At 37.2% G+C, this 16,791-nt stretch overlaps 1 protein-coding gene across 2 annotated transcripts in view; it reads right to left on the bottom strand.

Moving 5' to 3' along the window:
• The window catches only part of Dennd1a (DENN/MADD domain containing 1A), a 484,908-nt gene that overhangs the window by 367,180 nt on the left and 100,937 nt on the right, over positions 1-16,791 (bottom strand). For both annotated transcript variants that reach the window (XM_013513192.1, XM_005382503.2), the window contains exon 3: positions 803-846. In XM_013513192.1, coding sequence (XP_013368646.1) covers positions 803-846 — 44 coding nt within the window. The remainder of the gene's footprint in view (positions 1-802; positions 847-16,791) is intronic.

Raw genomic sequence — 16,791 nt, 5'->3', positions numbered from 1 at the left:
ATGTGAAAGATTTCATGAAGTTGTCTCATTCAGTATAATCGAGGATGCTTTTATTTCAAAAATTCTACAAAAAGTATACCTAATTGAATATTTGCACTAAAAGTATAAGATGCCAAATAAAGCTATAAAACTTTTTCAATATTTCTCAAGATAGAAAAAGGTATCCTGAATGTGTCACATTACAAAGAGTAGAGCAACATCAGAACTTCAGCATTATTTTATTGAGTAACTTTGCAGAATACTAGAAATTTGAGATGGCAGAACCAACTGATCAACCTTAACCTTCACTACCATCATCAGAAGCACCTTCACCCTAAAACCCATTCTGCCTTTATATCTTCATCTTCTTCTCCTTCTCCTTCTTCTCCTTCTTCTTCCAGTACTACCATTATAGTTTCATCATTTATTTCAAATTCCAGGGAAAGTTATAAACTTCCTTCCCTTTTTGGTTAAACTGCTTAAACAGCATTAAAAGAAAAGAAAAAGTCCACAGGCTATCCAAAAAGGATTTCCTAACAAACTGCAGACTGCAACATACCTCAAAGTGAAAAGTGACATTTGTGATAGATTTTCTTACTTAGTTTCTGTGCAACACCCCGCCCAAAAAAAAACAGCCTAAGTCTAGCATTACTATTTTCAACCTACTTCAATATGTTTTACTTTTTGTCTTTGGTTCCTAATTACTGCTTCTCTTCCCTTCTAAAAATTCATTTATCTCTTTCAGTAAAAAGAACAGTAATAATATGTTGAACAACTCTGAAATAAATTTTGTCATGTAAAAAATTAATTACGCATTCCGAACCTGGTCACTGTAGTCCTCCGGGAATTGCCTCTGCACCTCAGGATCTGTAAATAATTGACAGATAATATTAATTGGCTTTGGATTAGTGAGCAAGCAGAGGATCACACATTAATATTTGATCAGAAGATGATAGCAGCCCTGGCAGGGGATCCAAGGGGGGCAGCTGAGGCTGCTATGTTGATGAGCACAAGGAAGGACTCTGCAAGGCACTCCCATTACCCTCCTCCAGAAATATAAAAAAGAAAAATTTTAAAGACCTGATGCTACTGTTAACTTTAGACTATTACCTAATGCAAAAAATCTTGCCAGCTGCAAATTGCCCTCAATATATTTTTCCAGAGAAAATGAGTCTTAAACCTGCTTGAGTTTTCTTCTGTAATCAGCAGCAGCCTCCTTTTTATCCTTACAGATGTGGCTTGATAAATCTTAAGCACCAGTTTCAGACTGGAGAGAAAAGGAGAATGAGAGAGGAATTCTTTCAAGGAACACATGTAAAACTCAGAGCTTTTAAAAATAAAATATATCCTTCCCCAAGTGCTATGAACACTTACCAAAATATACATAAAAACTAGATAAAGTTTCCTTTAAAACAGAACCAACGCTTTTGACTTATCAATATAAACCAAGGGTCATGATATGATGTTCTGACATAATTAGACTTGTTCAGAAACTATAAAAATACAAAAGTGAAACTTTCCTGGCCATTTGCTTAGAAGGGAATTGCTAAAAGGTTATTTGACTCTTAAATCATAATTGCAAGATAATCCAATACCATGTCTGTAAGTTAATACAGAAGTATACTAATTAAAAGCTATTAGCACTCCATTTACTATTGATCAGGAAAACATTCAATCTTTTCCAGGAAGAAAATGACCTGATTCTTCAGAGACACATCAATGGGAGGAATCAAAATAGTTTCTACTTGGGAAATCATGTACCAGTGAAAAAGGCTTATGGAAAAGCAGGATATGAGTGTCTCCCCTGTCAGAGGGGTCTCAAAATCTGCACTACTCACTTTTCATATCTATCTGTAAAAATCACACTAAAATTACCAATCTAATTCTCTGTGTGAATTCATGTAAAAGTTAAAACTTTCCATAGCACAATACAGAAACACAGTTCATTGTTCTTCAGTGGAAAATCAAGAAGAGAAAAAAGGAAACACACTATTTGTTAACTATATTTAAATTCTAGAACTATGAGTTTAAGTCAATAAAGTTAGTGGATGATAATTTTAAAACCCCAGGAACTTACAACAAAAGCCAGAATATTGAAAAAGTCGTATCACAAGTAGAGCTACCCAAAATGGATGTTACAAAAACACTGAAACCACATACGGATCATTTCAGCATTTGGGATGTCTTCCAGTTTACTTAAAAGCAAGGATTCGATTTTGCTCTTACTCTCATCCTCAACTATAAGGAAGGGGCCTATACCACATCTAGATTGGAACTAAGAGAATACTAGAATAATAACACCAGTACTGCCTACGTGAAAAAGCTATTCCCCATCTTTGGCCTAAAGCAGTGATGGCAAACCTTTTAGAGCTTTCAATGATACAAACAGCCTGCTGTGGCACTCATACCAAAGCTTTGCCACCACTGGCCAACAGCATTAAAACTGTGTAAAGACTCGAAACTGTACAAAGACTTGAGAGTGAGACAGTGAGACAGTGGGGGCCAGAGGGTGCTAACAGCATGGCAGTAAAAGTACTATACCTTGAGTAACCCTTCTTGCTTGGGACCAGAAGAATTACAGATCTTGGAGTTTTTCAGCTATTTGGAGTATTTGCATAGACTTTACTGGTTAAACATCCCTAATCCATAAATCTAAAATCTGAACTTGTAAGTATTGCAGACATCCAGATTAGGGGTGTTCAGCCTATAGTAGGCTATAAAAAAAAATTAGCTAACAAGATCCAAAGGACAATGTGTCACCCAGAAACTTTCTGAAGTATGTCACAGTGGCTGAACAAGGTAGAGGGTAGATCAGGGAAGTGAGAAGAAGAGAAGCAGGGTGCCTAAAAGAAAAAAAGAATGCAGTGGCTATAACACATACAAATACCTTAAAATTTGGCCAAGAGACCAAAACTATGCAGCTGTAAGCCTGTGAGGTACATAAAACAGAGCTTGGGAAAGCCACAAAAATCATCTCTAGCTTATTCTTTTTCTTCCAATTATCATGTGGTTGATACTCTTCAACTAGAAAATTTCCTAGAGAAATGACTCACATAAATCTTTAATATCATGTCTTCTTTCTTGTAGTAGTTTATACTTCTTGGGAACCACAAAACACTGATGGAAATAAAAACTAAAAATTTTACTTTTCTATCACCATTCCATGAGAGGATGAACATTAGAAATTAAACTTCATGATGTATTCTTCAATTTAAAAAAAGTTAAGTTTCTTGTCCATATGTAGGAGACAGTTCTTAAATCTCTTTAATGAACTCTATTAATAAGAAACCATATTAATAAAAATGCATCACTATAAAAGTAAATTTTATTCATATATATAACATAGCAGAATTGAAAAAAGAGAAGAAAAATAGTTGGGAAAAAATTTTTACACTCTGAAAGCAAAGATGACACTGGGATGCCAAATGTAGACCATTCCAACTGTATGATCCTAAACAATACCTAGATAGTAGGCAACAAAACACAGCCCATTAAATTCTTTCAACTGTCCTTATGACCATCCCCAGGGCGGGAGTTAGCTCAGTGGAACAGCACCTGCCTGGCAAGCGTGAGGTCTCAGCACTCCCCCGGCAAAAAAAGACCATCCGTAATGTGAGAGTCCCAGATTTTTAACAAAATAATATTCCAATGAAATATATGCATTATTATTCACTACAATTCAAGCACAAAACTTTTGTTTAGTTTTATGCCCTTGGGGCCCCTGAGAATTACAAAAACAAACTTCATGAGTTCTTAAAATTCTCTAAAACAATACTTTAAAAAAAGGCAATGCTTTTTAAAACCAAACTCCAACCTATTAAGTTCCATTCAATTAGCTCAAAGATCCAGTCTGATAGTTAATAAACCTATGAAAGCCATTTTGTAAAAATTAACACAGAGACTGCAAGTAATTTATTGGAATTTTCTTAAAACATCTATTTTGCACAGGAGTTTGAAGTTTTTTTCACATTGAGTTGATCACAATGCCATAATGTCACCAAAATATCGACATTGGAAACATCTGAGTTAAAAAGGTCCAAATACAATCTGCTTTTCTCAAGCAACACAACACCCGCCTTACTAACAGTTTCAGCATGGCACATGTACAAAACCTAGCACCCTGCAGTTAAGCAAACCGCCTTTAAATTTTCTGTCTGGCAGCAATCCACTTGCGTGTCTGTATGTTTTTACAAGTACTCTATGTATTTCATTGCGTCAGCTGCATTGCTTTGAGTTTTAAATGGTCTGGGAACATTTTATGAAATGTTCTATATCTTTATATGGAAAATAACATACACTGGAAAACTGCATCGGTCTAATATTTATATATCTATTTCTTTATCCACCATCCAATGCTATAATTGCTAATGTTCCAAAACACCTTCTCACATTCATATGCTCACCGCCAAATGCAGTGTCACCAAACAGCTAACTTTCAACAAAAAAATCTGCAGAGGAGAGTACATCCATGGAAGAAAGTAATATAACAATTTGCTCAGGCAACTAGCAATAAGAATAGAATTATCGACATATGTCAAGCTTATTCCCTAAGAATTGTCTCTCACAGAAAATTAAAAACATGGAACATTCTGCTTATCCTTCTCTCTCAGCCACCTTCTCCTGATTTAAGTAACAATTTATTTCAAACTTAATGCTTCGTCATCATATCATTTTACAGCAAAAAACACTATTTAAAATATCTGTCCAATGGGATGTTATCATCTGATAAGAGTCCACATATCTTTTCACCAAACACAGCTAAAAGAGGCAGTTAGCTTTTAACAAGATTTCAGATTATGTCCCTCCTTCCAGCACCATGGCAATAGATAGGGTTGTCCCCACAGAACTGTGTGTTCACTGCTTCCCCTAAAGACCATGAGGAGATTTCCAGGTTTAAAACAGACATTTCATAGTGTAGAACCCCAACCGTACAAGCTAATTTGGACAGAGTGTGTGTCCATGCTAAAAGATGGTATAGTCACAGCAGGAAAAAACTGATCTCCAGAACAAACATTTCTTACTTCTTTTCTTCTTTCTTTTTTAAGTTAATTTTCTTCAACCTCAGTAGTCTACGTTTTCTAGTCTTCTACTATACATACCTTTAAATCTTTAAGATATACCAGATTGCCACAGTATGTTTAATTAATAGAATAAGAGTTTGGGCAAGACTTACTGGAAAGGTGCTATAAATTATTTTATACAGGCTCCAAAATCCTTGAGTTCTGCCTTAGGCTTAAAGTTCCTAGAAAACATGGTAGACAGACCTTTTATAACAGAAATACAAAATAATTCATAAAATTACTGGTTATGTATATGTTCTCATTTGATATCAGTAACTAGTATGTGTATACACACACACACACACACACACACACACAGACCATACTAAATTATTTTCCTGTTTCCCTCTGTTACACCAATGAGTCCGTTTGAACAGTTAAGGCATGACATATTTTTAAATTGATTTTTGAAAAATACACTGACTTCATTTTGTATGAAACTTCTAACAACTATAGTAACCAAATGTCAGTGACGTCTACAACTGGAGCTCTTTTAGGAAAATTAAGAGAAGCTGGCAATGTTAACAGTTAACACGGGAATCTACACTGCTTTCACTTTTAAAATGCTAGGTACTGCTCAAATATGTTACAGTTAATGCCTACTGAATTTATCTAATCACTATCTGTAGAATATTTCAGTAAGAGACAAATTACTTAATACTCTAAAGCTTATCATTATTTAAAAAAATCTGCCCTTTAAAATACAGGACTTTAACATTAGCTATAAACAATATAATCTCATTGTTCAATTTCATGGAGTTTAAGATACTGTCTTCCCCTCCCCAGAACATAAATGTTAATCCAAGCTGTAATCAGATTTAATTTTCCAGATGAGAAGATGGGAATATGCTGCAAGTGGGATAATAACCCAATCCACTGCTGTTTCACTAATGGTATTTTCCAATTTTACATACCAAAACTGTAGACTCAGAAAACAGTCTGAGAAGTTATATCACCGTATGAAGACCAGCTCAATCTTTCCCAAAATACAATCAGAAATAAACTTTCTTTTAATCTTCAAGGACAAAAGTTAATTTTCTCATATAACGCAGAACTAAAGTTTTCTGACAGCATAGCTGTAAATTGGACTGTGCTAAGCAAAGAATTTTAAGGACACTGCCTATTAAACCTATTAAAGTTACAAAAATTTAGCTTCATTTACTTGGTAAAATGTATGAATCATTAGCTGAGCATTTTAACCGAATACAATTATTTCAGTGAATTATTTTTTATAATAGCTAAGATTTGCTTATTAAAATAATATATATTTTAAAGGAATGTTTCAAATATTGTACATAGTCAAAAAATTGCCATGTTTTGGACAATGTTTTTCCTTTCAAATTTTGTTAAATTAAAATTTACTTTTAAAAAAATGCAGATTGGCCTTAAAATTTCAAAGGAATCTAATTCACTAATTAGAAAAAAAAAAGTCATTTCAAGGTACTTTAAATGTTTATTTGGTTTACATATACAATGTGTTACTTAAAACAAATTTATTCCATATATTAACTTTTCGCTATAAAACATGAAGACTGTAAGAAAAAAACATTGAGTCATCTTAATTTTAAACCATGATTCTATGCATCTCCACCTCCAACAGTGGAATTTAAAATACAACTAAATACTTTTCAGCAGCCAAACTGATAACATAGAAACAGTTGACCCTCTACACCTACAATAAAAATACAAACAGCTTTATTCAAGGAAGAAGAGCAAAACCCACCTCAGTATGGGAAGCAATGGAACTCTTCACATGCCTGATTCTTCCTCAAACTAACATACTCTGCCTTTCAGACATATCCTGCTCGGATGTGACTATTTATGCATAAACAGCAGACACTGACCTATTGTCTTCAGTTGTTGGACTTATGAATGTAGTACAGTTACTAATTAAGTGAATCAACAAGTCCTAAATGCATCAGCTGCTCTACAAATAATGAGTCCACTGACATTATACAGTAAAATCTAAAGAGTTTCCTCTTCCTTCTGGAGAATGCTGATAGATTTTAACCAGAAAATGCTACTAGTTAAATGATGATTTGAAATACTTTTCATGAGTAACTTCATCTACAAAAAGAGTATGTCTGATCATTAACCAAACTTATGCCAGGTACACCCCAAAATCACACATAAGTGAAATTCCAAAGGGAATGTTAAAATGGAAAAGAGAGAGTAAAGTGTGCTAGATGGAAAGAGAAAAAGCCAAAAGGATAACTTCACTTAACACTTATCTTTTTCCCTACTGCAGAACATAGTTTGTAACTTTCATTATTATTTAAATTTAAATATTTAGGGCTTTTTAAAATTAGTGCAGAGTTTGGAACAAACTTCTAAAATCTGTTAACTTGATACATAACCCTTACAGATGGACATTTTTTTAATAGTTATGATTTTGGGTTTTATGTAATTTCTCTGAGTTACAATTCATTTTATCCCTTGTGAGTTCCTGTGCATGTGTGTGCATTTCTGGGAATCAAACCCAGAGCTTCAAGCAAGCTAGGCAAGTACCCTGCCACTGAGCTACATCCCCCAGCCCTATCCTGTCTTTTTAAAGTAAGTTTAAAATATTTTATGCCATGGTCTTCATAACTAGAAATAAACGCATTTGTTAAATTTGGTGAAAAGAGGTTATTTTCTTAAATACTATATAAAACTATTGATGGAGTGCCCACTATGGGCCAGTGCCATGATAGGTGTTTTATAAACATTTCTGACTTTACCTTCACGACGAATCTATGCTACTGGGATTATCATATCATTTCTATTATAAAGAAAACAGGTTTGTTTATGTTTGTCTAAAGTTAGAAAAATCAGTATAAATTCATTATATATATATATATATATATATAAATACAAATACTCTGATGTGGCAGCCCAGCTGATCAATAAGCTATAGTCCCCTGTCCTCCAAGAGTTTCAACTCTAACTAACCCTAACTGGAGAACACAGGGAATTAAGCAATTACAAGGGCTTGCCAAGTGCTATACTAGGAAGTTGCACAAGGGCAATATTATAGTTTATATCTAGATGTCCTCCAAGAGCTTCATGCGCTCATAGGTTGAGACTCTGGGAAGATTGGATTATGGAGGTTTATAGCTGACTTGCTGTTCAGAGGTGGAGCCTGGTGGGAGAAGATAGCTGCAGGTATGGCTTAAAAGGGTCCTTCCCCAGTTCCTCCCTTCTCACAACGCTTCCTGTTTGCTGTGGCTTGCACAGTTGTCCTCCTTCATGCCCCTCTGCAATGCTGTCCTGTCCTGGAGAGAGCTGACTATAGACTGAAAAGTATGCCAAAATAAACCTCTTCTTTCTAAACTGCAAGCATCAAGCCTTATGTCTCATTACAAGAACAGGACAAAGACAGGCCACAAGAGGACAGAAAAGGCCCCCCAAAAAACAGTGATAGAAAAGGTACCACACACCCTCTTCCCTACAGTATAGAAGGAGGTATTTTATGAGGCTAAGTCCCATGTTTTACTTAGCATTTTTTATCTCCTACAAAATGCCTTTCCTGTTATAAATACCCAACAAATATTTGGCGTATAATAAAATAGAATAAACTCATTAAATACATTGTTCATCTAAGCGCATTAAAAGACCAATTTCCAAACATCCAACTGAAACCAAGCCTCTGTATGCTATAGGCTTCCTAAATATCACACTGGCATGTAGCAAGCATATAATAAATATTAGCTGTTATATTGGTAATCCCAATGGAGAAATAAGCAAGCACTATAAATTAGATGGCTACAGACGTATAGATGTGCTTCAAATTGGAAATCCGGGTGTTCCTGAAATAAACTTTTATAAACCCAATTAAAATTTTCTCATTGCTTTCTATTACTTACTTAGAAACGTTATAACTTTATCAGAAACTGATTTTCTCTACATTGTCAGTGGTTCCAAAATCTTTAAGCTACAGTTTCCATGCCTCCTGGTATCTGTTTGCTAATGATCTGTAAACATCAAATGCACTAGGGACTCTCCCAGATTTACAGAACCCCCGAGGTGAATCTGTATAAATTGAAGGACCTCTCTGCTAATTTCTTTGCTTTCTAGCTTTGCAGACTGATTTTCAAAAACAGAAGCCCATTAAATATCTTTGTGGTAACAACTGTAATACATACTACCAGCTACCACTTACTGAATGCCTAGGTATACTGGACATTGTCACAGTGGTTTATTTACCTTATTTAAGAATAAAACTCTACCAGGTGAGAAGATGTATCCCTAATTTATAAATAAGAAAGGTGAAGCCCACCAAGAGCAAAGCACAGTTAATAAGAGCCGGGACTCAGCCTGGATCCATCATACTCCAAAGAATCCAACACTGGCTTTCTTTTTTGGCTTTATTTATTTATGTCCTCCTGTTGATCTGTCTTCTAGTCATTATTGTGACTCAACAATAAGAATACATCTGGACAAATAAGTAAAACATGTTGTCATGAAACAGGCCTTAGCAGACTATGAGTGAGAGCTTTCCAATTCTCCTATTTAAATTCCTTTGCCAAGCTCAGGATATAAATAAAATGATTCCTAAGTAACTATCACTCAACTAGTAAATACCATATTTAAGAGAAGAATTCACATTTCAAACTTGGAATATTTTTTGAAGGCTACAGGTTATCCTTATATCATCTATGAAAAAAACCATTTGCTAAACAGAGTGGAAAAGAACTTAGGAAAAAAATGATTTCTGACTTAAGAAAATGTGTTTCCATATACCTTTACATCACACTGAGAACCCTAGTGCTGGCACCAAACTTGCACACACACACAACAGATAAAAGCTGATGACACTGCAAGTGATGGACACACCACACCTGCCAATGAGATCTTCTTATACCAACACTCTGTCTCTCCTCCTGGGAACATTGCTGCCCACACTTATCTATACCATAAGAGAAGCAGGGTCTATACCCTTTGCCACGATTTTATAATTGTAATAGAATACAAATGACATATATCTTTAAATTACCATGCTGTGGCACTAAGTGTGTCTACACTGCTGTACAACCACCACCATCCATCTCCAGAACGCTTCATCTTCTCCAACTGAAACTCAGAACACCACCGCTTCGTGATCCCCTTCTACCAGCCCCCAGCAAATACCATTCTACTTTCTGTCTTTATGAATTTGACTGCTGTAGACACCTCACATAATGGAATCACACAGTATTTGTCCTTTTTGTGAACAGCTTCTTTCACTTAGCGTAATGTCTTCAAGGTTCATTCACATTATAGCATCTCCAGCTATACCAACACCACACTGGACAGAGCCACCACCCGGATTATGACAATCACCTCCTAACAGTTTTCCCTGCTTCTGCCTCTAAGTATCTACAGTCTTTCCTCAAAACAGCACCAGAGGAATCCTGTAAAACTCACACTTGGTTCTCCTCTTAAAGTCTCTCCTTTTCCCAGAACCTGACTGACTTTCTACCACTCTCCTCTGCTACCTTGGTTCCTGCCTCACCAGTCTACTTAATGTTCCTCATACACGCCATGCTACCACTTCATGGCCTTTGCCCTGGATGTCACTTGGTCAGCTAGATAGCAAGGAACGTGCTGTTACACCTTTACTTACAAGCTAGCATCCCAGCTGGGCATGGTGGCACACGCCTGTAATCCCAGTACTTGGGAGGCTGAGGCAGGAGGATCATTGCAAATTCAAGTCCAGCCTGGGCTACATAGTGAGCTCAAGGCCAACCTGAACTGCATAGTGAGACCCTGTCTCAAAGACAATAATAATAATAACAATAACAATAACAATAATAATAAAACAAGCTAACATCCCAACATAGTCTTCCTCAATCACCATATTTAAAATCATAATTTCCCAACCCAGGCATGGTGGTATATGCTTGTAATTGCAGCATTCAGGATCCTCCCAGCAGGAGGATCACCAAGAGTTCAAGGCCAATGTCGGCAACCAAGTAAGTTCATGGATAGCCTGAAATACATAGCAAGACCCTGTCTCAAAAAACCAAAGCAAAACAAAAATTATAATTTACTATCCCTACCATTCCCATTCCCCTTTCCTATGCCATCTTTTCTTAGTGCATTTTTATCATCCAACATGCTATGTAGATAACTTGTTTTTACCCTACTAGGATTTTGTTTTATGAAAGCCATGAATTTTACCTGTTTTGCTCACTACTATAAGCCTAGTACCTAAATAGGGTCTAGCACAGTAACAGTGAACCCAAGGCACCTGTGCTGTAGCAAGCTGTTTGTTATCACTGAAAGCTCTAAAAGGTTCGCCATCACTGGTTTAGCAAATAAATACTGAATGAAGGAAGTAGATAAATATTCTTTTCAGCAAATAATGTGGCAACACATATCAAAAACATTTAGAGTGTTCACACTAGTAATAATTCCACAACTCAAAATCTACCCAAAGGAAATAATCTGAAATGTAAGTAATTTTTTAAATGTTTGTTTCAAAAACTAGAGAGTGTTACGGTTTGTGTCTGGGTGTCCCCACAAAGACACATGCAGTCACAGGGTGGGCTTTTAGAGTTTATTATTGATTTATGGGTGTGAGTGCTATACCCACTCTGGGGCACATAGTTTGCAATGTAAGGGAGGGAAAGAGGCTGCTTGCTGCTGCTCCTCCCTTTTGCTCTGGTTGCTTTTGCTATCTTCCACTGCCATGAACTGTTGCCCTCTGCCATGTGCTACTCTGCCTTGGAGCCAGGTAAGTGTGGATGAAACCTCCATATACTGTGAGCTAAATAAACCTTTTCTTCCTTTAATTTTGAGTGTCAGGTATTTTGTCCCAGCAATGAGGGAAAAGTAACCAAGACAGAGGGGCTAGGCATATAGCTCAGCAGCATAGTGCCTACCAGGTAAGTGCAAGATCCTGAGTTCGATTCCTGGTGCCTACTCCCACAAAAAACTAGAAACATAAACAGCTCAAATGACACAATATTTATATCACCTTTAAATTTAGATGGTTTCTGTATGAACATAAGAAAAAACTGCTTTATGAAGAATTAACTCAGAATAGAAAGACTTAGGGCTGAGTAGTAGCTCAGTAGTAGAGCACTTGCCTAACCCCAGCTTCATACCCAAGAACAATCAACCAATCAACCAATCAATGTCCCACTGTAAACTAGGTATAGTGACACAGGCCTGCACTAAGGCTGAGGAAGGAGTAAAGCAAGTTCAACTCCCATCCAGGCAATTTAGTGAAAACATGTTTCTAAATAAAAAAAATGCTTAAAAGGGGCTAGGGAGGTAGCTCAGTAGCAAAGCACTCCTGGGTTCAACCCCAGTATCACCCAACTGAATTTTATCACCAAATCACAATTTATAGCCTCTGAGCATTTTAAACAAGATGCATTTTAGAAGACTAAAAACTGATCCAAATGTCTAACCATAGGTCTTAGAGCTATGGATATGTGATTTTCCCTATTTTCTTCATTTTCAAAAGGTTTATAATTTCTTTAAAAATTGACTTTGAAAAAATGAACTTTGTAAATAAAGAAATACATTCCTGGGAAATTAAATTTAAATGACATACAACAGCATATAATGTCCCTATCCACCTCAAGGACTCCATTCCTGACTGCTTGAACCCACACACACACTGGTCTCCTCCCTGGGCTTCCATAATATAACTCAGCACCTGACAGTGTACCTAATCATTTAGTAACTCTAGAGTGTTACATCTTTAAGTACTTGTCTCTCCAGTAAGTACATCAGTCACTCCCAAAACTAGAACCCACATGTCCTTACTACCTGTGTCTGTCCCACAGTTGAAGACACTAGTGCGTTCAAGCACACTACCCAGCACTTCCATACATGATGACTGAACTAAATCCTGCTCTAAATTGCTCTTAATAAACTTCCCTGGGCCCACTGATTTAGGAATACCTCTAGCCAAGTGTCCTCCTGAATATTCTGCAAATACCTACTTTCTTTATCACACACCACAATAGGCATAGATCATATCATATGACTTGAGCTTCACAACTCTAAGTACTTTTTCCTCAGATGACCAGGAGAGGAGAAACCACAGGCTCATAATCATGCCCATGACTAATGTAAAAGCCAAGATTCAAATTCACAGACTTAATTCTAAAACCTAGAATCTACTGTGCTTCCACAGCAGAGGTTATCAAACTTGAGCATGCACCAAAATCACCTCGTGGGCTGGATTCAGTTTCCAGATCACTAGGTTTGGGGTGGTATCCCCAATAATTTACATGACTAACACATTCTCAGATAATGCTATTGCTGCTGGTCTGAGGACCACACTTTGAGAACTGCTGGAATATGGACTTAACAAAAACACTACCAATAGGGGTTCATTCACCAAAGTTCCTTACAAAAGATGCAGTATCTTTAATTCTATCCTTCTAGTTTCAGCTCAGAAAATATAGCTCAGAAAAAGTTTTCACCTTCCCAGAGGCCCCTGTAACTAGGATACTGAGTGTGATTTGGTTCTATCCATCAGATCCACCTGACAAGACTTAAATCAGAGCACAGCAAAGTGGGAAACCAGGAGGCCCCATGAGAAACACTGAACTAGCAGGAATAGCATGAAGGTTTCTGTCACCTTCAGCTGGACCATGATAGGCACATACTCTGCACACCTCCACCTTGTACAGATCACACGGGGCCACAATGTTTCATTCACTCGCTCATTTTCTCTACCAAGTGCAGCTTTCTTGACTGTAGAATCCCTTTTATTTCTCTTTTTATCCCCTATACCTAGAACACTGACTTCCAGGAATCATTTTTTAGTAGACTTTCATCCAATCACAATAGCCATTATCACACTAAAAAGATTTGACATGAAATTGCTGGGTTGGAAATTAGAATTTCATACATCCAAAGTATTGACAAAGGAGTTTTCTTGACTTTATAATTGTCATTCTATCATCTAAAATCCTGAGACAATTCACATCCAACTTTGTAAAATATCCTTTAAGAAGGAAAGTGGCTCTGGAGGAAGCGCATCTAATTTTCTCTGTGGTTAATAACTCTATAGACTTAACAAGTATCTCAGAAAAGACAGCAAACGATTTTAAAGTCCTTCCAATGAAGCAAATAAAAATCTACACTTAAATAGCAGTAGAGTAGAGAACACCAGATGTTCTCCACTTGGTGTTCTCAGTAGAGAACACCAAGATGGCACAGTGGTAAGCAGCAGAGAAAGAGCATCTCTGAGAGTCACCATCCACACACTGGAATATAGAAATGTGAGGAAGACAAGGACAGAAGATCTAAAGCATGTGTTGAAGCCCACGGAGTAGAGAGAAATTTCAGTGAAGAAAAAGGAGTTAGCTGGTGGTGCCTTCTCTGAGGCAAGACTAACTGCACAAAAGGTGCAGTTCACACCTGTGGACGTTGTGACTGCTGGTGACCTCAGAGGCCTCCAGAGAGATGTAGTACTGGAGGGGAATAGTGGACATGAAAGACTGCACTAACAGGCAGTAAGTGCTAAGGGCTCAGGCATCCCACGCAAGACAGCCATTGGCTGGGAGCCATCTTGGAGAGGGGCTGGCAAAGCTCAGAACTCAGAGAGGCTGAGGGCTCCATCTAGCTGCTTCCAGCTGGGCTTAGGCCTGCGAAAAGTGCACTGGCTGCAGGCAGAATGAGTCTGCTCTCTGCCAGAAGGTGCAGGCTCACTGAGATTAACCACTACCCCAACAAAAGCTACTGCTGGCTTGCTGGGACAGCACATGGATTGGGACTCTGTCTCCACATCTTGTCTACCACTGACAGAAGAGACATACCTGGAAGTGGACATTTTCTTTTTCTCTCTTTCTCTTTTTTTGTTGTTGTGGTGGTGGTTTTGTTTTTGTTTTTGTTTTCTGGTACCAGGAATCGAACTCAGGATGTCATGCTTGCCAGGTGGGCACTTATGCCACTGAGCTATATCTCCGGCCCTTGTTTTCCCTTTTGTTTCTTTTTTTTTTCTTCTTCTTCATTGTTTGATCTTGTTTTTATATGAATGTAAATGTGGTTTCCAGCCTCTTCATAGTTGAGGTTCTCTTCATTCTTCTTTTTATCTCTTCCTTCTCTCTTCCCCTTTAGTCTTCTGGACCAGTTTCCTAAAGTTAACATGATCCCCCTTTGTCCTCCAGCCTTGCTTCTAATCTCTTCCTGTTCTTCTATTTTTTCCCCAACTCCTTTTAAATTTTAACAACTGAGGGCAAAATTGACATATTAAGGACTTATATACTACATATAACGTTCTGGTTTGTTTTAGATCGTGTTATATAACCACAAATCTAATTCATATGGTTAAAGGTGGCAATTTAATGCTTAGCTCAGTCTGTCACTTTCTAGGTTGTCTTTGATGTTATTGTCATTGCTGATGGTACAACTGTAGCCAAGAGTGACATAATTGTTCTAAACAGCTGTTCTTCCTCATAGTCCAAGACTGAGATTGAATTGGACATAAAAATAACTGAGGCATATAGAACACCAATTAGCCACGATCAAATAAACCACAGTGAAAACCATAGTGACTCTAGGGCAGATACAGACAGAAAATAGAGGCACTTCAACTCCAGACATCCAGTTAACCAAAGGCAAACCCAGAGGTCAGTGAGGTGGGACAATCCAAAAGCCACCCAACTGGCTCTCTGAAGTGGTAACAACAAAGCAATTGAATGAGACTCTAGAAAACAATCAGATCAGGAACAATTTGTCAGATAACTGAGAAATAACTGAGGATTGCAGAAATTCAACACAAGAATAGAATCTTAAAAGCTGTCTGGGAAAAGAAACAAATCACCTATAAAGGAAAGCCCGTCAGAATCACAGCTGACTTAGCACAAACCCTCAAGTCAAGGACAGCTTAGAGTGAAGTATTTCAAGCTCTAAATGGAAACAGCCTCCAATCCAGATTGATCAACCCCACAAGACTATCTTTCAAAACTGATGGAGATATAAGGCACTGCCATCACAAACATCATCTGAGGAAATTTATGAACACCAAACTGGCACTCCAAATGCTGCTTTTGAAGGACGTTCCAGAAAGGGGTAACAAGGACTACAACTCCAGGAACCCCAACAGGACGAACAAACCAGGTAAGGCAAACAAACAGAGGGAAGGGGAGAAAAGAGGACAGCCAACAACAAGAAAATAACGTGACAAGGATAAATCAATACATAGCAGTTATAACCATCAAGTTAATGGTCTCAGTTCACCAATCAAAAGACACAGACTGGCACAATGGATCAAGAAGCAAGATTCAACAGTATGTTGCATACAAGAAACACAATTCAAAAAGAAGTTCATAGATTGACAGTCAAAGGATGGAAAACAATACTCCATGTGACAGGAATCCAGAAGAAAGGAGGGGCAGTTATTTGCAGACAAAGTGAATTTCAAGCCAAGACTGACTAAGAGACATAAAGAAGGTCACTACACCCTTGTAAAGAGAACAACCTGAGAGGAAGAGCTAACAATCATAAATATATATGCAACAGATACCAGTGCATCCAACTATATAAAGCAAATATTAAAGGGCATGAAAAATCACATAAGCATTAATACAATTATATTGGAGGATCTCAATACCCCACTGTCACAAAAAGACAGATCAACTAGACAAAAAAATCAACAATGAAATATTAGAACTAAAGCAAACTTTTCAACAAATGGATTTAGTAGATGTCTACAGAGTACTACTCAGCTATAGGTAGACTTTTATAGGTAAATAGATGCAATTCAAGACCATATTCATAAGTGAAATAAAGCAAATGCACATACACAAACATCATATTGTTG

Source organism: Chinchilla lanigera, unplaced genomic scaffold (genome assembly GCF_000276665.1).
Source record: "Chinchilla lanigera isolate Chin_1 unplaced genomic scaffold, ChiLan1.0 scaffold00018, whole genome shotgun sequence".
Lineage (NCBI taxonomy): Eukaryota > Metazoa > Chordata > Mammalia > Rodentia > Chinchillidae > Chinchilla > Chinchilla lanigera.
The sequence above is the reverse complement of the archived record's forward strand: the minus strand, read 5'-3'. Positions and strand labels throughout refer to the sequence as shown.